This window comes from Labrus bergylta, chromosome 5 (assembly GCF_963930695.1).
Source record: "Labrus bergylta chromosome 5, fLabBer1.1, whole genome shotgun sequence".
Classification (NCBI taxonomy): domain Eukaryota; kingdom Metazoa; phylum Chordata; class Actinopteri; order Labriformes; family Labridae; genus Labrus; species Labrus bergylta.
In genome coordinates, this window is record NC_089199.1 from 27,243,487 (window position 1) to 27,269,644 (window position 26,158).

The 26,158-nt window shown below is 41.0% G+C and overlaps 1 protein-coding gene across 7 annotated transcripts in view; it reads right to left on the bottom strand.

Moving 5' to 3' along the window:
- Positions 1-26,158, bottom strand: part of iqsec1b (IQ motif and Sec7 domain ArfGEF 1b) — a 196,437-nt gene that overhangs the window by 26,594 nt on the left and 143,685 nt on the right. The window contains exon 1 of one of the 7 annotated variants that reach the window (XM_065955339.1): positions 16,555-16,702. The exons of the other annotated variants lie outside the window; for them this stretch is intronic. Coding sequence (XP_065811411.1) covers positions 16,555-16,631 — 77 coding nt within the window. The 5' untranslated portion in view covers positions 16,632-16,702. Of the gene's footprint in view, positions 1-16,554; positions 16,703-26,158 lie in introns of those variants that run through there. 7 annotated transcript variants of the gene reach the window in all.

The window sequence follows — 26,158 nt, forward strand, 5'->3', positions numbered from 1 at the left end:
TCAAACAGTCTGATTCTGCACTTCAACCTCTGATAAACCATATCTTATGGTGCATATGGAGCCCCAAAAAAAAAAAGTGCATAATGACTTTGTAAAATGTGGAAAGAAAATCCTTGATACAGTATACAATATCGTTGAGTGAAGATGGGAGTTTCAGGATGCCGCTCTGATGGGCCACTTCAGAGCACAATAAAAGGGCAATACGTCTTCCATGTGGTGAAGATTCATGTAAAGTGCAGCACAAATAGATAATGATTATGTAGAGTGTATTAGAGGTTATTAAACAGGGGGTTAGGGTGATCTTTCCCAGGATGAATGTGGAAAAAAATAACAGTGATGCACCATTCTGAAAGTAATGAACTGACAAGACAGAGCTCAAGGAGAAACAGACTACGACCCAAAGGTGAAAAAATAATAAGTATAGCAGAAAACTGAATAAGACTTTAAATAACAAGATCTCTGACTGAATCAAATTGTAGCTTATATAGAGACACTAATTTAGACATTCAGCCCAGCTGTACTCTATATACAGTAGAAGCCAGTTGCTTCTCTTTTGCATTAATTGCGAGCATGATGGCGTTCATGGTAAAGCTGCATCAGTTAACACCCACTACTTGGGTTTAAATGCAGAGGGGCACAGTTTGAGACAGCTGCCTTTGATCAGACCTTGAGCTATTTTTGTCCCTCTCATCTTTATCTCGACGGAGGAGCTCCAGACTGTACAGTAGTTAAAAGAGAAGGGGAGTATTTTTATCCCCACTGGAAGAGTCTGACTCTGTGCCATGCTAAAAGGTAACTTTGAATCAGGGTGGCTACGTGACAGATTTATTCAACAACTGCGACTGTCCCAAATGTCATGACCGTTTGCATTCAGTTAGAATAGAAATGACCACAGATGATATGAGATGAAGGGCTACAAACCTAATCACTTACATGCCATGTCACGGCAACCTACTGCTGGCAGAATGACATGAAGACACTTGGAGAAACCAAACAGGACAGTACATCTTTCATCTCAGATTGTTTTCTATCTCACTCTTTGGAAAAATACACACTTTCAAATGTCACTATTATCGTCCTATTGCACCGAAAGAGCTCCTGAGGAATTCATCAAACAGCTGGTCCTTCTAAAATAGCTGAATCATTTCACCGAGTGCTTTCACAGAGAGAAAAACCTAACACCAGGCGTCTCTTTCAGGTCTTATGTTACAGACACACCTGTCATTCTCTGTCTACACTCCAAAGTGGAAACAACAGGAACTGTCGTCCTTTTTATAATTCCTCCATCAGTTGCTCCTCTGAAGGACGGACAGACACCATCACAGCTCCGTACTGGGACGCACCAGCTTTGCGTAGTTTGAACACACGACAGAGTTAAGACACTACTAACATTTGTGGTTTTGCACCAGCTGAGATAGTTCCAACAAAGGCATTAGTTATATCTTAAATCTTACACCTATAGATCGTAGCAGGTGTAAAGTGATATCATGGTGTATCGTTATGAAAGGAGGGATAACTTGGAGGATAAAGAGTCGCAGGTTTTACCGGCTGTTTGGTGTCGGCAGTGTGTTCTACGTGATAGATTACATCCCCTCAGACATGTGAGAAGATGACTTTGATTTGTAATCACACTGTAGTTTTTCATGAGTGGAGATAATTCCATCTGTCTAACTACAGAGTAGGCTACCAGTAAATTAGCCTCCCTTGTGTTTTAGTTGAAGGTTTCACCATTCAATGCCACTGTGGTTATTTTACACTATAGCTGTAGATTAAGGTGGTAGCTGTTATGACCTACTCATAATGCTTAGTCATTTTATGGACATTTTTAATTGCTGTTTGTCTATTAACATCAGTTAAGGGAAGATATTTTCAGCTGTTGCAAACACTGAATTGAAAAGTGACTTTCACTGACTGGTCACAGGAAGTGAAAACGTCAAATCTGTACCAGTAATCTTGTTAGTTTGGGCGCTATGCTTAACTAGTTAGGATTAACCTTATGTCTCTGTAGTTCAACTACACAATGACACAACTTAAGTTAGATCCTAACCTGTTTCAATGTTAGGTTTAGTGCAGACTAAACAGTCAAACTTGAGAGAATACTAACACATAGCTGGTGCGACAGTAGGCCACTGGTCTTACTATAAAGACCCCACTCGCTATAGCCTCCATCTAAAAGTTCAACCTCTCCACCTCCTCCTCCCACATCCAAAGGACATGCCACTCCCTGCTCAGTGCTATACACTCCACATATTGCATGAGACTGCTCCTCATCCTGGAGGGACAAAAATAGAGCCATTGACAGACATTACATTTTCTGCTTGGCTTGGTAAGTAAATTGACCCGTCTGTGTGAGTAGGGAGGCTGGAGACAAATGTGTCTGCACGTCCACCTCCCCAGATGCTGTGGGCTGTGGCTGAAAACAACAGCACAGGTGATTAGAAACACAAAGACCACAACACTATCTCGATGAAATTCACCACACAGAGGAGCAGGGGCGATGACATTTTCTCTGATAAATCTGCTGTTATGTGAAAGTTGTTGTAATTCTGCAACACTCATTCATCAAGGAGAAATACCTAACCCTGTAAGGACTAAAGCATTACATACTTGTCAAAAGTAAAAAAAAAAACAATATTAATGAAGAAAACATTGCATGCATGAGTTTTGATTTGTATTATTTATTAAACATCAGGTGTTATTTATTTAAATGTACTGATTTAAAAATATTTCATAAAAAATTACAAAGTGCTTTTTCTTTAACCTCTGGATGTTCAGACTATTTAGTTCCCGCCTCGGAGACTCCTTCTTTTTCATTTTGGCCCTTGTTGACTGTTCTTTTGTTGTTGTTTAGATCTCGGTTTCTGTTCTTATCCGAGTCTTTATCTACAAATGAAACCCAAATACAATATAATTGTGTTATTAGTGTTGATTTTATGGATTCGTTTTCAGTGAAAATTAAACACAGAAAGAAAATGCTGAACAAGTGATGGCCCATGCAAACATGCATAACATTTAGCTGATTGCAAATACGGAATAACAATGGCCACACCCCCCACCCCATCTTAATATATCAAATCATGTAATTTAAGCCTTTGTTTTACTTTAATATGCTGAAAAAAACATTGCTTTATGGAGTAAATAATGCACAAAGTGCAAAAAATGACAATTAACAAAATGTCCTTAATGATACACACTTATTTTCCCTTTTATAACAACTGTATCAAATTTGATAAACACGTTTGGAACATGATTTTACTATGAAAAAAATACACAAAATAGGTGAATACATAATAATACGGTATAAACAAAATATCGTAATATGCGGCCTCAATCTAGTTAATATTGATCAGTAACAATGTTTTTCTATCTTGATCTTTTTCAAAATGGAGACAATGTTGATGAAGAATCTAATTTGTGTCACTGATTGACCTTGTCATTTCTGATGTGCTGTGATAAGGTCTTTAGGGACATTCCTTCTGTCGCCTGGGAGATTATTTGTGCATGGCATCAGGAAAAATGATCTCACTGAGGAAGCAGAGGTCTCAGAAATTATGTATCAAATGTCATTCATTCAGCTTTATTTTTCACTAGGTTCAACTGAACACATTTTATAGATTTGAGGGCTTTTAAACTGTTGGTCATACTAAACTTCAAGAACTTGTCACCTTGGGAGATTTGTACTTAAGTGTTATTTTTGTCCATTACTGGCGTAAGGCTTCCTGTTGCTGCTGCAATTAATAATAATACAGCATTTCTTTAAAGAAGAGAGTCCACGCACCCCCACAGGTCAGTTATTGTTTTCACTTCCTGCTCCCTGTTATGCAGAGCTTGATGATTCATTGTGGGCAGAAAGTGAGGAGGTCAGATCCTAGGTGGCAATCATCATTATGGAAAAACTATGCATTCACATAATAATCTGTTCCTTGTGAGCCGGCTGACTGACACGGAATAAATCACAATACTTCTCGTTTGAATGCTGCTGACCACAGTCGGCAGGAAACACGCTTTGAAAGAGCATTTAGTACACAGACAATTTAAAGGTACCCTATAATAGTTTCCATCAAAAACTCCTATTGACATTCAGCTTTTCTCCCCTGAAGACCACTTATAATGTTCTTGATGCCTGACACACAGACTTAATGCTATTCCTTATTCATAAAACATTTTCACATCCATTTGACCAGCAAGCAGTTTTCTACTTCCCGGCCCATCATGGCTCTTTAATGAAATCTCTCGATGAATGGAATAGTATGCCATTTTTTTTTTTAAATGAAAGCTGAACTCTTCTCAAAGAAATCTAAAAAACCTAATCATAAAAATGACAACAAGACAATTGATAAACGGAGAGGAAAAGGGTATCGCGCAGTCTGCTTTGCTCTAGAAACTTTGTCCGTACATATACTTGTCAATAGGTTCTTATAGTAATCAGCATCACAAACAGAAACTATGTTAAATGTAATACTGAATGTGTCTGCTAAACCACTTTCCCCTACTTTCCCTATAGTGTACTACAATATAATGAACAGTTTTAACACTCATTTCTTTCTTTCCTTTTTTTAAGGAGGTGTGGGGGGGAAGGGGGGGGTATGCCTTCATTAGTGAAACAGGACAGTGGATAGTCAGTTATCACAGAGAGACAGTGGGGAATGGCATAAAGGAAAGGAGCCACAGTTCAGATTCAAACCTTTGAGCCTCTGTACATGGGGTGATCAAATTAACCACTGGACCCCCGGCGCCCACATACCTCACTTCTAAGTGTTACATGTTTCAGTAGCTTTATTCTAACCACACAGGGGATGAAGAATGCAATCTCTTCCTGGACCGAAAAACAACAACATTGACAGCAACTAATTACATTTCCAGGATCGGGTTTCGAGTTTTAAAACACATTTTTGTACCCTAGTTAACCTGAATAATGAGCCCGAACTAAATGTACTAAAAAAAAAAAGGCATATTATTTTTACAACCACATTTAACAACAAGTGCAGTCATTCAATTCTGTTTTCCATTCCCTTATTTAACTTGGACCTAGACTCAACATGTTTTCACAAGTGCGTATACTGTAGGGCGCACCAACAACATGTCAGCACATTTATAATAATCTCCTGTGTTAGCATCATGTCCTGTTTACAGACACTGGGGAAAAGCCATTTGGACGTGAAAAAAACAAAGATGTAGGCATGCAAGGGACTGCCCTCCATCCCTCACGCCCCAAACTGAGCACGGCTCGGCCTGGCCCAGAAGGCTGACTGTGTCTGTAAAGCTGTTTGGCTTCACTTCAACCCCGTAATCCCTGAGCTCAGAACGCACTCACGTGTGGCCTTCAGAGTGAGATGGTGGCCCTGCCCTCCCAGCCTCAAGCCTCTCCACCAGGGAGAGAGAGAGAGAGAGAGAGAGAGAGAGAGAGAGAGAGAGAGAGAGAGAGAAAGTGGGGAGAGGGAGGATTAACTGAACTCACCACTGGCTGCCATGATGTACATGCATGTTTTTAGTCCTGCAGTGCAGAGAGCACGCAGCACACAATGCAAAGACAAATACCAACCACATGCAAGCATCCACACATCGGTGAGTCACTTATAATACACACAGAACGTGAATGCAAAAAAGCTGCAGAGTCAGAGGCTAACAGATGAAAACAGTTGATGTTATGTTGATGACCATATGGCAATAAATCTGGTCAATGTTTATGCTAAGCAGTGGTAGCCCCTCTGACAGAACGAGTTATTTAGCTTATCTCTGGTAATCCTCGTGCTGTAACTCTCCTGCCATCCCCTCCTGAGCTGCCTGCAGACTGAACCAACCACTATTACCTTACAGCACCAGTGAGAAACTTCTGATGAAGGCTCAGGCAGATTTGAAAGGACTTACAAATGAGGTCTTGTCTTAGTATGATATCATTATAATCACAGAAGTAATAAACCAAAGCAGTCCAAAGACACTGACAGTTCATGTCGTACAAAAGGTAAGACCAGAAGGGCGTGCACCGGAACTTTTTTCATCTCTCATTACGCAGCAAAACCGTTCACACACCTCGAAAGGTTAGTCGGTCAAGGTTTGATCACAAAGTTGGCAAGTAGGCTATACACTGGTGGATGTTGCCAAAGGACAGTTTGGGTTCAGGGTTTCTGCAGAGTTCACCAAGGTTTAATCTAGTTAGCTTTATTAAGTGAGTTGTATGACTCGTCTCCCTGGAAATGTGCATCTAAGAATTTGAGGGGTGTGGCTTGTTAAGGAGCACTAAAGGGAGGGATGTAATCATTTGGTTAACGTTACAATATCAACAAGTTATGCCGAGGAGGAAAAGGAAAGAGGGGAAAACAATGCTGTCAAATTGTTGTGACACAAATAAAGTCAGTTATTTGGTAATAATGCAACACATTCTTTAGTAATTTAACTGCAATTTGGTCTTCAGTCTAAATAATAATTGATGGATCCGGCTCACTTGGTTTCACTTTCTTCTGCTCCACATCACAGAACAGCTTTTATCATCAGTTTCAATCTTCAGAGTTTGTTATTGTCAAGTCTGAAAGCTGTGCGGGCAATCTAAGCTACAGCGATGCTATCTGACGGTTCAAGACAGGAAGCATTTTCCAGAAGTCCGCCATAGATAGATAGAAATTGTGACACTGCATCATCAGTCAGCTCAGGAGGTCCCACTAAGGGAGTTTTTTTTTTTTTTTTAAATATAAAAACCTATAACAATTGACAGCCAAGTCTAAGATAACGTTGAGAGAAGCAAAAGCTTACATTCACAAACAACTCAGTATCCTTTTCATATGCAGCTGAGATGTGCCGTTGCCTCGAAACAGGGCTCTGACAGATCCTGACATGTTTAGTTTGCACTGAAAACAAATGAGAGCCTCGCAGTGACGTAGACCTGGGGCACTGGTGGATGAGCTGCCGCTTCATTGGTATTCATAAACATTTTGCTATTCCAGGAAGAGCAGCCTGCCTGAGCGTGCTCAGACTGTGTCTGAGAATGGCCGGACACTGGTTATGTGTGAATGAGGAGGGGGACACAACACAAAAAAATCCCAGGGGAGTATTGGAGAGAAGACAAGTTACACCCAAAGAGGATGGGTTTCTGAACCGCTGGAGAACACTTATGACACGACATGAAGATAATAAATTCCACTTCATCATTACTTAGGTAGACCTCCTTCTTCAGGTTTCCTGCAAAATTCACTGATGCATTCACAGCAGCCTTTGAACAATGTCAGGATACTTACACAATGTTAATCGCAACCAATCATTCAATGTTTGAATCAAACCAAAGTGTAAGCAGCTTGGGTCCCAATGCATTGTCGTAGCAAAGAATGTAATGTAGCTCCCCTTACATGCATTATGTATTCAGTATGCATACAATCGAGGCATACTGTTATATAAAGTTGACCCTCTTGCTGCTGCATCCCTTGCAATCTATAGCACGTGTTGAATGCTGTCAAACAAATGGTTGCCTTGGAGACAGATCCAGTCATACCTATGCTACAGGAAGTGCTGCTGTTACTTTGTATTGTAGATAGTTTTAGATTATTTATAAAGTCTGCCATGTGTGGTCATGATAAAAACAGTAACATTATAAAGGATTGTGGGTCTGAATTGCAAAAAGATCACGCTGGCAAACTGTGAGCGGATGTAGTGGAATTTCCTGGAATCCATTTATGTTATATTTTACGTATACCATTCTATTTGGAAGTCAGTTTCAGCCTGCAGCCATTCCAACAGACCACAGATTTTGGGTGCGGTGGTATTGTAGGACTGTTTTGTTTTTTTTATGTTTGGTGCATTAAAATTAAATGTCATGATTTAAATGTAACTAACAATAATGGACTGTGAGAGTATTTCTTATTTGTCCTTCCCCTTCCTTTTATCGCATTGACCTTTACAATAACTTGCTTATGCATAACAAATTTGACCGCACACCTTTGGATTTTTGGTTTTTCTAAGTTTAATTTATTTTCTCGTTATTTCTATAATCTAAGAGCCATTTGAAAGTTACATTTTTTAACAGTTTGGTCCATTTAACCTGTATTGTTTTGGTGCTTTTGTGTATAACATAAAGCTGTCATCAACAGATTGAGGTTGTTTATATTTTGTTGGTCTCTACAACCTCTACAGGTTTTCATTTTTACCTCTAAAGTTGAGCTCTACACACAGGATTATTCTCTGACCTTGACCTTGGACATAGCAGGTCGGCTGTGACTCAGTGGTCAAGTCGGTTGTCTTTCAACTGGAAGGTCGATGTGTGAATGTGTACGATTGGGATTAGTTAATACTGATGAACACTTTACATAGCAGCCATGTGAATAGGTGTGAATGAGTAGATGTGACCTGCGGTGTAAAAGCACTTTGAGTAGTTAGAAGACTTAAAAAAAACTCCAAGTCCATTAACCAAACAATCTGAACTCAAGAACTCCTTTAACACTATTTTTCAAACATTTGACTCCAGAACATTTAAAAATCAGAGCTAGCTAGCTTTTAGTAGTTTTGGTAGTTAGCTTTTTGTTAAACTTTTAAACCACCGTGTATGCAAGGTCTAAGATGGGCTTTGTGACGACCCCTGACTGTGTCAGTGCTGCCCCCGTTGCCTTGTAGCTCTCCCCACTCAGGTGGTCTTCAGGTAGTAAGGGGCGATGTCATGATGTCATGCACCTGGGCAGACCAGGCCTCAGTATTTAAGATGACTTCTCTGTCCCTATCTTTCTTGCCAACACTTTGGTTTGGGGTCTTTGTTTTGACCATTGAAATCACCACCGATTTACAGACTGCATATTCTATTATTTGGATGTTTTGCCTTAGTTTTCAATAAATTAGTATTTAATTAACTTTAAATTAACTGTGTGGTCTCCCTGTTTGTCCAGCTCACTTAGCCTGGGTTGTGACAGCTTACAATAATGAGTGTTTTAAAGCTACAGTGCAAATGAGGAAACTCAATCTTCTTCTTCTGAAAGCTCTGGAATAAACAAGTCAGCGGACCTCCAGCTCACGTGCGTTTTTTTTATCAACTGTTATATACATATATTCACAGCTGTTCACAACACATTAAAGAGTAATAGAATAGCTCCTGGGAGGCTGGGTGGTTGTTTTTGTTGGATTTAGTTTACATTTGACATTTGTATTTATGTTTTTATTGTATTTCTTATTTTTATTGAGGGTCAGAAGCGAAGCGGGGTCAGGGGAGAAACTAACTCAGTAAACCTGATGAATGACTTTCTTTCATCTGTATGTGTTTTTTGTTCCTGGCTGCAAGTGCGTCAGACCCTTTGGGTGAAGTGTGACTCAGGTGGGGTGGCAGAACTTGGATGCTACTATGTTTATCATTGCCCTGAATATTCCACAAACCTCTACAGAAACTGTACCCCTCTGTTACAACTTTTTCCATCTTGTAGCAGTAACAGTCGCCACATTTACATCACCGTGGGGTGAAACAAAATTAAACTTCGCAAAACTCATTGGGTTAAACCACTGAATGTTATACAAGGCAATATTGAATGTCAAAAAAATATTAAAGTAGTTCTTAAATCACACATTTTGTTCATGACACAAAAGCCTGCACACACAACCACCAACAACAAATCAACAGGGGATCTTATCCAACAAGTCCCCCTTCTGACAAGTCATCTTCTGTTCCCTCCTCTTCATGCCCCTTCCCTGCCATCCATTGCTCATGTCTTGCACTGAGTAGGCAGTTCTGCAGCCAATGTGACTGATGGGCAGTACCCGCCGCTGTCTGCTCTGAGCAGGACCATCAGGGTAAAAATTATGCAGTCTGAGATCCTGGCTGAGTGGTCATGACAGGCTATGGATGTGCCCGCTGCCCCTGCTGCTTTCAAGGGCATTTCATCCAGACGAGGGAAAGGGATGGGGAGCTTGGAGGGAGCAGCTGTACATCATCCCTTGCGAGGCACAGGACAGAAATAATGAAGGCGGCTCATTCTACTGTGTAGGAGAAGGGCCAAAACGCATCTGGCACAGGCCTAACAGGTCATCTAACAAAATGTCAGCGACAGGACGGAAAAAAAAAAAGGAAATAATCACCGAAATGGAAGATATTAACAAAGCAATTGACAAATCAATACACAGACAGATTACACTGAGAGTGATGGACATGGTCCTACCTTCACTGCACAGACGCTCAGGTAAAGTAGAGCAGACCCAGCAGGCTTGACTCAACCTAGCAACACCTGGAAGTTCTGATTCCAGAAAAATGTCCAAACAGACAGGATCCCTCCTCTCACACACTGATGGATTTCCAGAGGAGCGTGAACCTAGTTCTGGTGGGTGTAGCTAAGGGGCACCACCCTGCCTTGCTTTCCTCTGCCAGCTCCTGTCCAGTCCCTTCTTCTGTGGTGTAGAACACACACTAAGGCTATTGAAGAACAGACAGCCTCTATGTCTACAGTATACTCACTGGCTCTCTGGGTGCTGTTAATGTTGGCATCTGACAGCATTCCCCTCTCTGTTTTGCATGTGCGCCTGCCCTGCTACTGGGGCTTTCACCTCTGCCAAGGAGAGCTGTAAGGCTGAGGTTGTGTGCGCCTGCCTCTCAGGGGAAGGGAGTGTCCGCCTGGTGTGACACACTTGATTACCCTGGCTGATTGGGGATTTTTTTTTTTTTTTGCCGGCTTCCGATTACAGCCTCCTAAAAATGAAACTCTGTCCTGTGCTTTCCCCTGTAATTTGTTCTTCTGGTCATCACATCAGTTTCCTCTGACACTAAATAGCTCTCTATTTTATTTAGTGTAAACCCCAGCCTGCTATCACATAAGCTGTTTAAAAATTGCAACACATGACACCCATAGTATCTCTCTCTTCCTGTCAACTGACACCCTGGGTGATCTTAGAAAAACAGGGAAGAAGTCCAGTGAGGGACACTCCCACTGAGTTATAGTTAAATAGTAAAGGAGCAAAAAATAGCCTCAGTGTCCATGAGACGATGTGCAATGAGAGATATGAATAGTCTGAATGGAGATTTCCAATTATTTATCAGCAAATTCTAAAATATGGATAACCAAAAGTGTGAGAAACACAAATACATGGTTCCTTAATCTTGAATTATCCTGAGTTTTAAGCTCAGGTGTTTAGCACGGTCTAAAGCAGTGGTTCTCCAGTGTGTGTCACAGAGCCGTTTTCAGTGGGTCACAAATGTGTGCCTTTAAAAAAAAAAAAGTGTTGAAAAGTCTGTGACGAAGTTTTTTAAACGTTTGTTTCTTTGGGTGCATATGATGTACCATCTGAGGTCCAACTACACAATTTTCAATTAAATAAATCTGATTGGTTGACAAATATTAGACATTTGGGTTGAGGATATTTCATGAAAGAGTTGCTGGTGGCTCCTGAGGCTAAACCAGTTAAGAACCACTGATCTATAGCAACGTTCTTCGATTACATCCTTTATTTTATTTTATTATTAAGCCAACATTTTTTAATTCTATCATTCATTTCCTACACTATTTGTCATGTGAAGGGTGCTGCTCCTACACCAGTGATACACCAACACATTAATACAAACCCAAATACAGTTCACCTCAGCTCTAGGTAGCTTTAGCAAATTAAAGCAGACATGGTTATGGTTAGTTTAACTGCCTCTTTTCTGTACGGGTCATTTGCCCTTCTTACATCAACATAATCTTTTGGCAACAACAGGAAGCCATTCTCAGGGAGCTCTGAAAAAACCTCCAATGAAACAAGCGCAAAATGACTATTTATCAAAGTTAGAGACGAGCTAAAGAAAAAAAGCCATACATCTAGCAGCTAAAACACAGACCCCCCCACAGGCTTAGGAATTGCTGCCTTTAATAGGCCTGGGTTGACATTATATTGTTGCAAATACAGTAAACACTGCACTTGAATGTCATTTCTAATAAAGAGTTCTGCCTTGGAGGTCCATGCAGCATTTGTAATTAGACCAATTGTGAGTCCTATCTGGCAGAACTGTCAATATTCATCTATACGAGCAACAAAAACAGGTCCAAAGCATTCCTCTTGCATACCAACACATACACATAACTGATAGAGGAAGTGTACGTTGCATTCAAGACCTGCACTGATGAAAAAGACCTACGAGGAATCCGTCTAATCTGTTCAAAGGCTTGGCCACGCAGTGTCAACTTCAAAACTGTGTGCCCTAATTTAGCTCCTTGACCCACTGAAGAGACCTCTGGTTGACTCTTCCTGCCCCATGAGATCCATTTTCCTCTACTTGAACACTTCCCTTTCAGATGTGACCTCTGCTAACCTTTTGAACTAGTACTTCCTCCTATCTCCCGACAAACAGGCCCCTCTCGTTCAGGACATTCCAATGTGCAGTGAACTTATGTCACCGTGTTTCAGTTCTGTCTCAAAGGTTCTTGTCTAAAAGGTGTTAAGCGTTAAACCTCAGAACACGACAAATCTGAGCAGACAAGCGGAGTGGTGTTCAGACAGGCAAAGTGTGATACAAACCAATCGCAGGAAATGGAATTATCATGTAACAGGGTGTTAAAGGAGTGCCTGCTCGTTTTTTCCAAGAAGAGGAAGCAAAATACTTGTGTAATAGCTTTTGCTGCTCAATTTGCTTGGCAATGCCTCTCATGATTATTAAATGGATGACAGAATTTGTACAATAACTGCCTTATCTGTCGCTATGTTAACCAGCGTCAGTGTACTTAGTAACGCTGAAGGACCTTTAAGATAGCGTCTCAGCACAGTAAGAGGGATCTGTATCCATTATGTCTTATCTCAGCAACTTTCCGTTGAATTATGATTTGGACACCCAGCAGAAGTTATTTCCCCAAGTTGGAAAAATATATTGTCAAGCGAAAGAAATTATATTTTTAAGGATGTGAAGATGAAAAGTGCAATTTTTCAAAAAGAACGGGAAGGATGTATTCCATTTAAGCCATTATCTTGCAGTAAGTGCTTTTAGGGCTCCTAGTTCTACCATTTATCAACAGTGTTTTACTAAGGTGAGCCCCACATGTCCTTACCAGCTATTTGTCAACCTGAGCTGGCGTTCTTGTGACAACTGCACTGATCTAGCTGTTATTTGATGACGCCAATAGTGTCTCAACCATACTCACACATAGACTTTAGGAAAATCTCACACATCCGGATTTCCCTAAAGACTACAGTTTTTCTGTGAAGACTTACGGATTTTGTGTGTCCTGAGGGGATGAATGTGGCCTCTGAAAATCTGCCAACCAAACAGCCTGACAAGCCCTGCCATGTTAATCACCAAGTGGTGCCACTCCCTACCAAATATCCATTCCCCGAAGTTACCTGTACACCAAACACACCTCATTGTTTTGTTTATGGATAGAGGTTATCACCAGAATGGAATGTAACTGAAAGCGAGCCATTTAAACTTGTCACGCATATTTCAATGGAATTACACAAGAGGAAGTAATTCTTTCACAATTTGAAGTTTAATTTGATGTTGTTAGCTCTACGATAGCTTTGGTAATGCTGCTGCAAAATATATGCATTCACATAATGTAAATATACAATTTTGAGCCAACTTGGAATTGGACCAGTTTGGTAAACACACAAGCTTTTACCACCAATGGAAAACCCACGACTCCAACGACTAAATTTAAGCAGATTGGATTTTCTCTGTTTCTCACAACAAGAAAAAAAAACAAAAAAAACAAAGCAAGGCACCTACATTCAATTGTTTGGTCAAAAGTATAGAGATGACAGGAAATTTGGAGAAAGATGGAGAATAGTACTGAAAAAAAGTCAGGAGTGAACACTACAATTCAGTCTCCAAGTCTCCAAAAGGTCACAGGGGGCAACTCTTTCAAGGGCACAAAATACCTGTTTAAGAAAGGATTGGCTTTTATGGCAACTGATCTTGTAATACAGGTGCACAAATGAAGAAGGGTAAATAATAAGGTCAGGAACAACCGTGCTTTCATTACAATGCACCCCATTTAAAGATGAAAATCACAGTCAGTAAAATAAGGATAGGCTCTGTGTCTGCAGTTTGTTGATATTTTTTTTTTTGCATATTTGAATAAGGACACTCCAGTGAAACACATGTGCATGGTAGAACGTAGCCCTATAAGTTCAACACTGAAGAAGATCAAATTTGCCCAAACCGATCATCAGCTGCCGAAGCTTAAAACCTACCAGTTGTGTTGGCTTCATGTTAACATTGACCCACTTACAATGACAGGATCACATGGCCATTCAAAATATTGAATAGGTGTGTTTCAATTATCTGTTCAATTTCCAAAATTAATTTCCAATTACTGGCAGCAGCTTTTAACAGCAAGTCAAATACTCTCCTATGTAATTTCTTTCCTGAAGAAGTTGAAACTGCGGTCTTGTTGTAATAATGAAACTAAAACAACATGACAAACCATCGTTCACACTGTACAGCATCTCCAGAACGCCCGATATGTCTGCTGACAGTAATTGGTCCAATAATTGGAGTAGACAGAGCAAGCAGCAGCTGAATAATCCCCTGCAGCTTTTCCCTGCCACATGTTAGTAGGCCTTATGGCAACCTGTTGACACAATCCAAGAGACCCAATAGGCCATTGCTGGGTCCGCATAAACACAAAGATAATCCGCCTTGCACACCAATTGATTAATATATAACATGAACGGGCAGAGAGAGAGAGAGGCAACAGTGTCTTTGCTTCCTGCTGAGCCGAGTAATACTCTTAAATTCAAGGTTGTTATACTCGTTTTTTTAAGCATTACACAATGAATGTTGCTTTGTAATAAAATGCAAACCAAAAAGAGATGCAAGGCCATATGGGTAGACAGCAGATGTTTACATTTGGTAGCAACAACTCTCATGGTAACAAAGTGTAGTCGAACAAAATTAAGTTGTACCAAATCTCATTTACTGTACTTATTCAATTAAATCCAAGGGCTGAATTTTCCTCCTACACTCAGCAAATGTGAAGTAAGACATCGTTCCAGCAGCCTCTCTGTCACTTTTCTGTCTCTGATGAGCTACAAAGACTTTACTTCTTCAAACACAAAGACGATGACTCAAATTTGAAGATGTCACGAGGGAACGCTGATGAGTCATTTGGTTTGCATTCAACCTCCAACACTCCAATTAATAAAATGATCCTGCACTCCGGTCTCTTTGGTGTGATAATGAGCGATCCTCCGTCCGGCCAGCTGAGCTGTACCTATGAAACTGAATGCAAGATGACTCATCAGACACTTGTCACAGCTTCCTGGCTCCCCGCCTGCTCCGAACACTGCTCCTGAACCAACCTCTGATGGGGCCATGATTTATTAAACACATGCTAATGTATTTTGCATTTAAAGCGACTAAATGCTTCAGTGCACTGGTGGAAAAGCTCCTCCAGCAGAGATTTGTATGTGTTATCCTTGAAGAAGACTATTTGCATCATCAGTTTTGTTTTTGTTGAATGTGGCAGAGTTGCAGATTCAAAGCAGGCGGGAAATGTTTTGGTAAATGTTGGACATGTTTGCAAATGTCCACTTTCCTGACAGCTGTGATGTGCAGATCTGGCACATTCAGTAAACTCCACCACAATTCTCATGTGTATTAAAAACAACAGCAGAGCTCTGACCACTTTAATTCATAACCACAGAGGATTTCATCATTGTAGAATTATCTGATACCAAGCAGCTTAATGCTGTATAATCTACCCAACCTGAAAATCCTGCCCCTGAGGATCTAAAACCAAGAACTGAAAAAAACAGATCTGGCCTCAGAGATGGAATTATATCCAACAAAGATCACACAAGTCACACATAATCCTGCGCCGCAGGCCGGAGCCCCAAACTCATTATCGATGAATTAATGTCTACTTTTCTAAAACTCATTAAACTGTATTAAGATATGCGTTGAGAAGAGAAATGTTGTAAGGCAGAGGAGTGACTGCTGTAGTAATGGGGCGTATGGCAGAGGAGCCCATCCACTTTGTAAGAGGTATGTTGTGTAGGTCAGCACAGAGCAGCCTGATGTAATGAACTATTCCTGGGTCTGTTTAAAGGATCAATAGGGATTCATCACACAGCCATCCTGTGCTCAGCAAAAGGGAACCAGGATGCAGCAAGAAAGGAAAAAAGCGAAAAAACAACAATCAATGTCTGCAAAGCTGCTTGGAGGACACAACAGTGGCTGCATGACTGGAGAGGAAAGGGTGAGGGAGGGGGGTGTGTGGGACAGAGAGGACAACAACAACAACAGTCCAGGCACTGTCTGCAAAGTTGAAACGTCCCTTCAGCCCTAGTTTGTAGCTCGCTGCCAGTGTCCTCCAGCACAAACATCAGCTGCCATGACATCAGACTACAGGAGAGAGATAGGATGAGGGAATGGTTGAGAGGTGGAGGGTTGAGGGTGGTGGTGGTGGGGGGTGGGGACATGCCAGTGCAGCTGCTGCAGTCAACTCTGCCAGACACCTGCCTGGGCGGTGGGTGTAAACAGAGTAAATGAGAGCTCGCAGCATGTCTCCTCTCCTAGTCTCACCTCACACAGGAAACGCAAATGCCAACAGCAGAATACCTAAGCAGATGACATTACAAAGCTAAAAAACGAAAGAGCAGAAACATGAGAAGTGAAAGCAGCAGCCCTACCAGCAGAGAGTGACAGTGAGGAGCCTGGGACGTGGTCGACACTTGCAGGATGAAAGCGGGGGACCATCCTTACACATTCACCTCCAGCTTCCAGAGAGAGACCGGGCCCTCTCCACCCTCTCACTATCTGCCTCCTCTCTCTCTCTCTCCCCTTTGTCAATCTCTCCACACGGCTCTCTTGGCCCCTCCCCTCCCCTCCCTTCCCCTCTCCACTCTCTCTCTCTCTCTCTGTCTCTCTCCACCTCCCCTCCCTCTCTGTGGAGTTGTGCGTCCAGCTTGATGCAGCCAAGAAAGTCAATGCCTCCGCCGGCCATGCTGCAAGGTCATGGTCTCCCTCTGCACACGGTGCTTTACAGTTAGAAACTCAATAAAGTGTGCAGGTTACTCATGTGGTAATTCAGCCATTTCACAGATTTCCTGCAAAAGGATGAGCCTGTGGTAATAAACGAGATGAACTGCTTTGGGTTTGTTTGCAGGGAAATTGCACAGACTTCTTTTGGCAGTGAAGTGGAAAATAAAAAGGAGGGTAAATTATGACTGTGACAAACACACAGCGGTGCAGACAAAAATCAATCAGCCTTCTGAGAAAAGGTTATTTTTCTGCTTTTCTTCCTCCTTAAAAGTCAATCAGATACAGAGGCTCTGAGATTTAAGAGTTAGGCACAAATGGTGGAGATGATATTAACGTATTGTCTTTTTTTTTTACATCATATACTCATGAGGTGTGTGTATATACATAATTTGTATACAATTTGAATATGCCTCTTTGATTTGAACCATTTTAATTGTCATATAAATAAAATAATTTCTGTGAATATCTAATCTAAACCGGTCTTTTTTAATTGCCTTTTTAGCTATATTCTTTTTCAAATAATATGGAAATGTATTATTTAGCAACAGGGATGGCAATGTACTGTATGTCAGTTCAAAATAACTATTGGATGGATTGCCACAAAACTTGGATGTCTAAACCCGATTGGTGGCTATTTTTTTATGCCACCATCATCACGTTTAAAAGTTTAAAATAGTCCATAACTTAGGTTAATTACTGAAAGCTGCAACACTGGAGGCGTTCAAATCAGCAGCTGTGATCTGTTATTGGGTGTGAATTAGCAGATGTTAGCATAATAAGCTAAAGATGGTGAACAAGGTTAGCATGCTAAGCCATTGGTATATCAGTAAGTTAGCATTTTGCTCAAATGACAGCTGTGGCAACTTCACACTCATGTTTAGTCTTGTTTCCAAAACAACAAAGGTAAAGTTAGAAAATATGAAATGTTGTCTGAACTAAAGCAAACACTTGTGTATAAGACACATGGACAAGATTACAAATGAGACATTCAGTTGCAACTTTCGGTACTTGAGTCAGGGCTACAGACACGCCTTCATATGAAGGGCAACCTTTTTTGTGTTTGCTGAAAATTGCCATGTTGGGATTTAACAGAATATTACATCTGCCAGAGCTTACAATTAGACACACAGCCTGACGATACAGGGAAGTAAAAACAAGCAAGCACACAGACAATAGAGTTCCTGTTTTTCTGAAAAAGGACCTCAGAGGATGAGACTTACTGTTGTGTCTGTAAACTGCAGCTGGCATGGAGCGGCATTAATATCCTGAGCGAGCCTTCTTTATCCACCTGGGAGGAAGTTTGCCAGGGGTCGTGCCCTCTTCTAACCCTGGCACTCACGGGCCTGTCGCCACAACAACTGATGTGGTAGCAGGACTGCTGGCAGTGCCAGGAGGGACAAACAGAGACGGCGGGTGAGAGTGGAGCCTGGTTGCGATCTTACCACTGGGCCTATAGGATTACTGGTAATGGGATTTCCAACTAATGGCTCCTTCTGACAGGTGGTGTCCCTGTTTAGCTCAAGTTCAGCTTCGGCTATAAAAACACCAGTGTGGTTTAAAGCTTCCCTTGCCAGACCCCGTCTTAGGAAGCTGTTTATATCACTACTTGAAAGTCTTACTTTCTATTGTGAGCCCAAAAATAGACACCGGTGGGTTTGGATCATTTCCTTTTCAGCAAGAAAGAGCCTAAAAAAAAGGCAGGCAACTTCAAACTTCAACATAATTTCATATAAAAGCACTGCCAACACTCAATTTAGTTCTGTTGTCATCTAAGCTGTATTCACCTGCACAAAAATGAGTTGTTCAAACATAATAAAAACCTAGCAAAAATTAAATTTTTTATGCAAATAAAATTAGACTCTTGAAGACCAAAACAGAAACAATATTCAGTATAGACAGTGTTCTACTGCTTTCCACTTACAGCTGCATCTCATGGATCGTCCACCGTCAAAGTAATTCAAACATCTGCATGACAATCTGAAATCACTTTCTGTTCTTAGTCACCTTTCCAGTGATATTTCAGTGGGTTTAAGGTGCCCTTATTGATATTCAGGGGGAATTTTGAGAGCAGTAAAAAAGTCAAAAACCTGTGGAAAAACCAGTCTACGTAACTTTACCTTTTACAACAATGTTAAGGACTTCAGGAAGAATCTGTGAAGTTTTACAGTTTACTAACAGTTTTGAAAAATGGGGAGTGCACACACTGAATCAAAACCAACACTTTGCATACATTACATACAATCACTAGTCGTGCAGGACTGAGATATTCTCCAGAGGTGGATCGACACAAAAATATCATAATCAGAAGTAATTTCTGCCCTCTCTGAGTGATCTGTAGGTGGTATAGTTTTCCATCACCAGGAGATTAATAAAATGTTCTTGTATGAAACGTTTGTCTATTAGCGAGCATCATCAGGTTACATGTGAGCTGCATGTAAACCTTACAGACCAGCAAAAAAAAAAAGATGATGAGCCAAATTAACATCGACAGAATTGTAGTTAATAGATTAAGCTAACTAGCTTGAATAATGTTATATTACACAGCATTTCCTCACATATTATGACAGATGGTTTTCTCTGTTATGTCATCAGGTCGTTGTTGTTAAAGATGTCAAATATGTAAAAAAAAATTAAATAATAGTAAGGTCGTCTGATTAAAAAATCTCCATCAGCAGCTATCTGATTTTTTTTATCTAACCATTAAAGCTGCTGTCACAGTAAACAGACGGTAGCATGCGCAGAGATGCCACCGCAGTAATGGCGCCACCGCAGGATGGAAGCGCCCAGAAACCAGCCGTAGAAATGAGTCTGTTGGCTACACATTGACTCCCCAGGCTGAGTGAAAATCAAGAACACTCTAATCAAGCACTTTGAAAGTACATTTGTGGCCTGGTATAAGGGAATGTTGGGTATCCTTCAAGTGAGGTTGTACTGTAACAGGATGTTATCCATAGTAGGTGTATTACATACAGTCCAGTACATGGTGGTCAGCACAGCCTCTGTTTAGAGAAGCTGTGTGGATTTCAACACAAAAGAAAGCCATGAATGTAAAAACAACCAAACATTTAAGTTTAAACTATATATTTTTTTTATATTTTGACTGCTTCACCTTGAGGCCAAAGAGTCCCCTTACTTTGGGACTATATCTCTCATGAATATATTCAACCGCCATGCCTCCAGTGTGAAGGGGCTTTCACTTATAAGCAACCTTAATCTGCTGTGTCGCAGATCACTCCGGCATCCGACACCTGCAGCAGTGAGGAATTTAAAAAAGAAATAACACTGATTCCCAAGGGGCCAACATTAAGTCAGTGCTAAAAGCTGACTGTAGATTTAAAAACATGACTATGCAAAGTGTTGTTATAAATAGGTTATTTATTCAACACGTATTGGGAAGCTCCTGAGGAAGGGGTGCCAGCTATATCTGCTTTGTCAACATGAGGCCGGGCAAATGTTGACGACCGTGGAGGAACAAATGTTAGTTTATTCAACATCACCATCACCTTTGGTATGAAGCCTTCCGAGGAAAATGTCTAATGTGATTTGGTTTTCTACCTAAAATGAGGGTAAAGAAGATCGATTCTAGGCTTGCCGCTTATCCAAAATTTTTTCCCTGTTGATGTTTAGCTGGTGAGCTTTCAAACTATCAAATACAGGGTGAATTCAGGGATATTGGGACATTCTTTTGAGTTTATGCCTTTTATACATTTTACAACACATGATACATTTTTGAAGATTTGTTACCTACCCATTTCAGGAGAAAGACATATTTTATCACATTCCAAGGAGGCACGGTTTATAATTCTGTGTCAGCTGGTTCAACGGCTGTTTCTCCTGAGGTAAGACGTGACGCAAAGAAGCGGACGAAGCAACACTAGTCCGTTATACGACGCTATAATGGGAATATTTGCCTTTATATCAAGTGTAGTCTGACAACCTCAACAAAAGAGCAGAGAACAACATTCTGGCGAGTGGAAAATGTAATGCAGCTGTTTAATTGCGTGCACAGAGATCGTAGTGATCCCATGCAGACACTCTATGCACCGTGCAGCAGTAACAGTATAGAAACGTAACACTCCGTCCTCCTATTGGCTCGAGTTGAATTCTCCGGAGAACATCCTGCGGTGTTCTCACATCAGCTCACTCGGACTTACTGCGGAATAAAACACTAGGGTTCTGGCAGGAGAAACTCCGGGTTAAGCGAATCATTTTGGCTGTTTGCGTTCACATACACAGCTCCTCCTGGAAATATTGTGTGTTTTTCAGGAGATTTATGCAAGTGTGAAAGCCCTACTTGCAACACCTGCATAAAGTAAGCCTACATAGAAGGCAGGGGATTTAGACATTGTTGCAAAAGCTCAGATGCAAAGTTTGCAAGACTAGGCCAGATTTACTTGAATAACGTCACCTAAATATTTTCCTCTGACTAAACAAAGCTTATACACAGCCACAAATCTCTACAAAACAGGACAAACTTTTAAAAGCAGAATGTGCTGTTTTCAGTCGGTCTGAACCCTGCAGCTTCTTGCTGGCCTCACTTCACAGTCAAGAATTTTGCTAAAGGGCATTCTGGTTTCTGTGGTTACACTACTTAACACCTTTAATAAAAGCAATGTGTAAACAACATCGGCCTCCTGCATCACCTCGTGTCACTTTATCAACATTGCTCTCTTGCAAATTTAATAAAGTACACAGTTTCGCTTCCAGTGGTGCTCAGTCAGAGGCATGGGAGGGGCCGAAAAGACGAGGGTGACAGAGGGAAGGTGGGCTGGAGGCAGAGTAAACAACAATAGCTGCAGGCGCGTCATAATGTAATGATGCTAATGAGGATAAAGCAGCTTGGTACCTTTTCTCCATAAGCCCCTGAAAGCAGGACAGCTTGTGACAGTGCGGGGATCAGCGGCACTGTTTCACACATTGCAACATGAAGCAGTGTGAAGTGTATACATGCTGTGCAGGAGGACACACACAGGAATGTGTGCCAGAGGAAAGTTGCAGGGAACTTATGGCCATCTAATAGTCTTCTTTTGCTGGAAAAATATTTGAAAGAGTATATGGATGGGAATGAAAGTAGAAAGTGTATCACTATTCATCAGAAAAAGCTGCATCAGGCTTTTTTGATAAGATACAAAAGTGTGTTTCTTTAAACACCAAACATTCCTCAAACAGGATACTGCAGTCCCCCTTGAACAGTTGCCATCAACACTTAATTTTGGCGTAGCATTACAGCTGAAAATTCCTCCCCTGGGTGGAAACACATCAGCCCTCAGACAAACTACACACTCAGAAGACACATCACAACATCCGATCAATACTGCAGACAGTGGTTAATAAGTCACCGTGTGGGGGGGGGGGAGCTCCCAGAAACCTCTTTTGTATTGTAAATGCTGTAAAACAATTTTGATGTTAGAGGGAAAGAGATTAGAGCTCTCTGCAGTCAGCTGAGGAAAGATTCACAGTTGTTGCTCTGAGAGAAATGGTGAGTGAATGGAACTCAGAGCTTATTTTCGAAACACAGTGAGAGGAAAGAGAAAGAAAACGGTAATTCAAATGCTCGAATCAGTAGAGCAATTTAATCATATTCAGTGGTTTAGAGGTACTACATGATAAATGATATATAGACTGCACTTATATGGTCTTTGTACCATTTAAAGACTATACAATACATGTCACATTCAACCTTTCATACACATCCAACTGATGGCAGGCGCCGGCATGCAAGCAGTGGAGCAGTTTGGGATTCAACATTTTGTCCAAGAAGACAGCCACGTGTGGACTACAGGGTCTGGGTCGAATCCTGATCTATCAATAGGAAGACAACCTGCTCATCAGCATGGCAAAGAACATCATCACCATGGAGGGTGGAGGTTTTTATGTCCTTAAAAAATGGTTTGCTCTCTCAGCCCGTGCTGTTCAGAGTTTTGAGCTCTGAACACAGCTGAAGGAAGCTCTGCAGACATTAATCAAGGCTATAAAATATTATGTGCACGGTAGTGGGGATTAAAAAATGATTGAGAGATGCTCATGTTTAGTTTCAAAAAGCAAATTTAAAGATGCTATTAGACATCAATAAAAGCCAAGAGCCAAGGTACTGTAAGTGTGCCCTGCATACTTAACTTGATCTTAAAGTTTTTGTGAAGTGTTAGAGTTTTTAAAGCTGCACACTCTATTGGTGAAGCTAAATATACTATTTAGTGTTTTTATTTAATAATACAGACAGCAGGCCTTATATTTAAGTTACGATAGTGAACCACAAGTAACTTTGAAAGATACTAAAATCACAGAATAGAGCCACTTGAGACTTGGAAGACCTAATATAAACTGAATTAACACCAAGGAAAACTAAGTAGCTTTCAACTGGAGGGATAAAAAGCATGATTTAGGAGTCTACAGATTCTCTTGGGGTCTTTTTTTCTTCTAATTACAGAATATCTACCGATATGATACGATAATGAAATCAATCTGTTGTGTTTTGATGAATTTTGGCTGTGATGATATCTGACCAGTAGAGGGCATCATTATTCCATGGTTCCGTATTTGGAGCTCTTGAGTATGGACAGCACTCTGATATTCAAGGCCAACAATATGATCAAAACTAGGTGAACAAACAGCAGATTTTTTGGCACATTCTGGCTCTCCCAAAAAGAACACCTGACACCTCTCACTTCACACATGTCCTTCTCCTCGGGGCGGAGGACATATTGGCTGATGTAATCCTCCAGCTTGTGTTGGAAATTATAATTGGGGTGAAGAGGCTTGCATTCAGATGAAGTGGAAATAGATTTTTCCACCCCCTTGCTCTCTCTTGTCCAAAGCATTGTCTCCTGTAATTCTGAAGTCTCTCTCTCTCTCTTCGCCCACCAATTACATCCAGGCCCACTGAGCAAGAGGGAGGAGAGAGAGGACAGGCCTTCTCCATCAGCCTGCTAACCACTCAGGGGAGCTCATTAGAGCAGCCGGCAGCCCAGAGGCTTGGTGTTGTGTTGGCCCTACTTCTGACACCCCATCAGTATCGTCGTCTTCCACGCCACTAAGAGAAAGAGCCGGTGTAAGAAGGCAAGAGCGGCTTTCAGCGGCATCTTCTGACAGCCTGTCACAACACAGAGGTGTCCAGATGTAATGTGTGACTATACTGTTCTAAAAACAGGCCAGGAGACGTTTCATGAGACGGCTTCGTTTGAGCGGCCTCCTGGATCCGCTAATTGAATCAAAGCTCTTCTTTCAAAGAGTAAAGCTGCTCAGGATGATAGTGGCAAACAAAATCTCAGAGGGCGGTGAGTTTCAGCTTCATGAGGCACTTCACACACACAGCAGGTAAGATACAATCGCTCCGACTCTGATGGAACAGAAACAACGCTTCCTCAAAAGAAAACCTCTGTGTGCCCTGCACAGATCCGGGCTTGCAGCTCGAATCTGAGGCGGGACCGTGACATCCTGAAGCGTGTGATGTCAGACTGTGCAGCCGCTGCAGGGAGAAGACAAGAGCCTCGATTCTGCGATGCTTCTACTTTTGTCAATATCACTTAAGCATATGCTCACTCGTATGTGTTCACAGCAGGCTCTTAGCTGCATCCAGAGCTCAGCCAAAGTGGCCCTCTTCCACTTGTTGTGTGTCTTCCATAGGTTGGCTTGCATCACTAGCAATAAAGGATGTAGTATGCAGAGTTGGCATGCCACGGTGTATACTTAGACAGAAACCCCGGTGGATGACTATAGGTGCTGGAATGGTTCCACTGAATCACCGCGGCAACAGACGGCAGATGTTTGTGTGCACGCACAGGACTGGATTTAATGAGTGTTTACTGTGGAGTGCAGAGAGATGTTGGTCACATCCAGCTGTTGGGCTGGTGAGCGGCACCTCATGGGCCGGACGTGATGCATCACTTAAAGGACAAATCTGGTTCATTACAACCTGAGTTTCACTCTAGAGTTTTGCCAGCTTTTCTAGAATATACTCACTAAGTTCATGCAAGGACTTAAAAACACAGCAAAATGGTTTTCTAAAAGAGAGAGAGAGAGGTTTCAAATCATCCCTAAATTAATCAAATATGTAAGCTGGAGAGAGATAATGGGGACATTATGACGCTCACTTCCTGGTTCAACTCTGACTTTATGTATCGGCCATGCTTGTGTCGTGTCCAAGTGCAACGAGGGATTCATTCTAGTATTTCTTTCATGCTAATTTTCTTTTTCATATCAAAATAAAAAGGTTAGATATCTTGCTGCACTGTTGTTTTATTGCTTTTCTAATCATTGGTCTGTATGTTATGCTGTTCATGGTCCTGTAACTATAGTTTCTTTCTTTGCCTATATCATTTGCATTGGTTTTACTGAGATAAGCTTTGAACAAACATTTGCTTGATCATTGTATTCGGCCCATTTGTAAATTGCCACAAGTTAAAGCTCCTATGAGCATTAGAACTTTTGATTTGCCTCAATTTTGGCACCCCCATTGGACAAAGCAGTACCTCATATCTCTTTGCTGACTCTGTCCTGTAAATGTGTGAGTAGTGTTTTCTTTTCTGATAAATAAAAATCTCATCCTGCTGTCGTGTATTTTTTTAAAGTATCATTCACTGAGAATCTCTGTCATTTAAAAAGTAAACATAGTTTGTTTCTACATTGTACTGTAACTCACTTCGTCTGACACCTACCAGGCGGCAGTGGTTACAAGCATTAAAACAACTATAAAGTAATCAACAATTTACTTACTTATGTTTTTTTTTTGCTTTTTAAAGGTTGAACAGAGAGGTATGGGTATTGATTTCAGACTCTTTCATAACCAGCTAAAAGCTCCTCACAGGAGCTTTAATCATCTCTTTTAAAAATCTATAACCGCATTAAGACATCTGCTAAGCATATATAAAATATGAAGCATATAACGATTCTTTCTCTTTTAGAAGAAAATAAAAAATCTATAAGATTTAGGCTGCCGGCTGGTCTGAACAAGAAAATAAAAAAATAAAATCACTTTGAAGATTTTGAAAACACTTTCCTGGAAAAAGATGGGTTATTTATATCCAAGTCGAACTATCATCTCCTAAGTTGTATAAAAACAACCCATTCAAAGGTGTTATTCTGTGTGGAAATCTATAATTCAAGATGAAGTGTTGCAATATTGATAGTTCACCTGGTGATGGGCCGAGTTACATCCTTCACGTCTCCATCATTGGTTGAATAAGGAAACAGTAGAAACTGTATAATATTTGTCTTGTGACGCAGCAGATGAGTATTTTTTCACTCACATGGTAA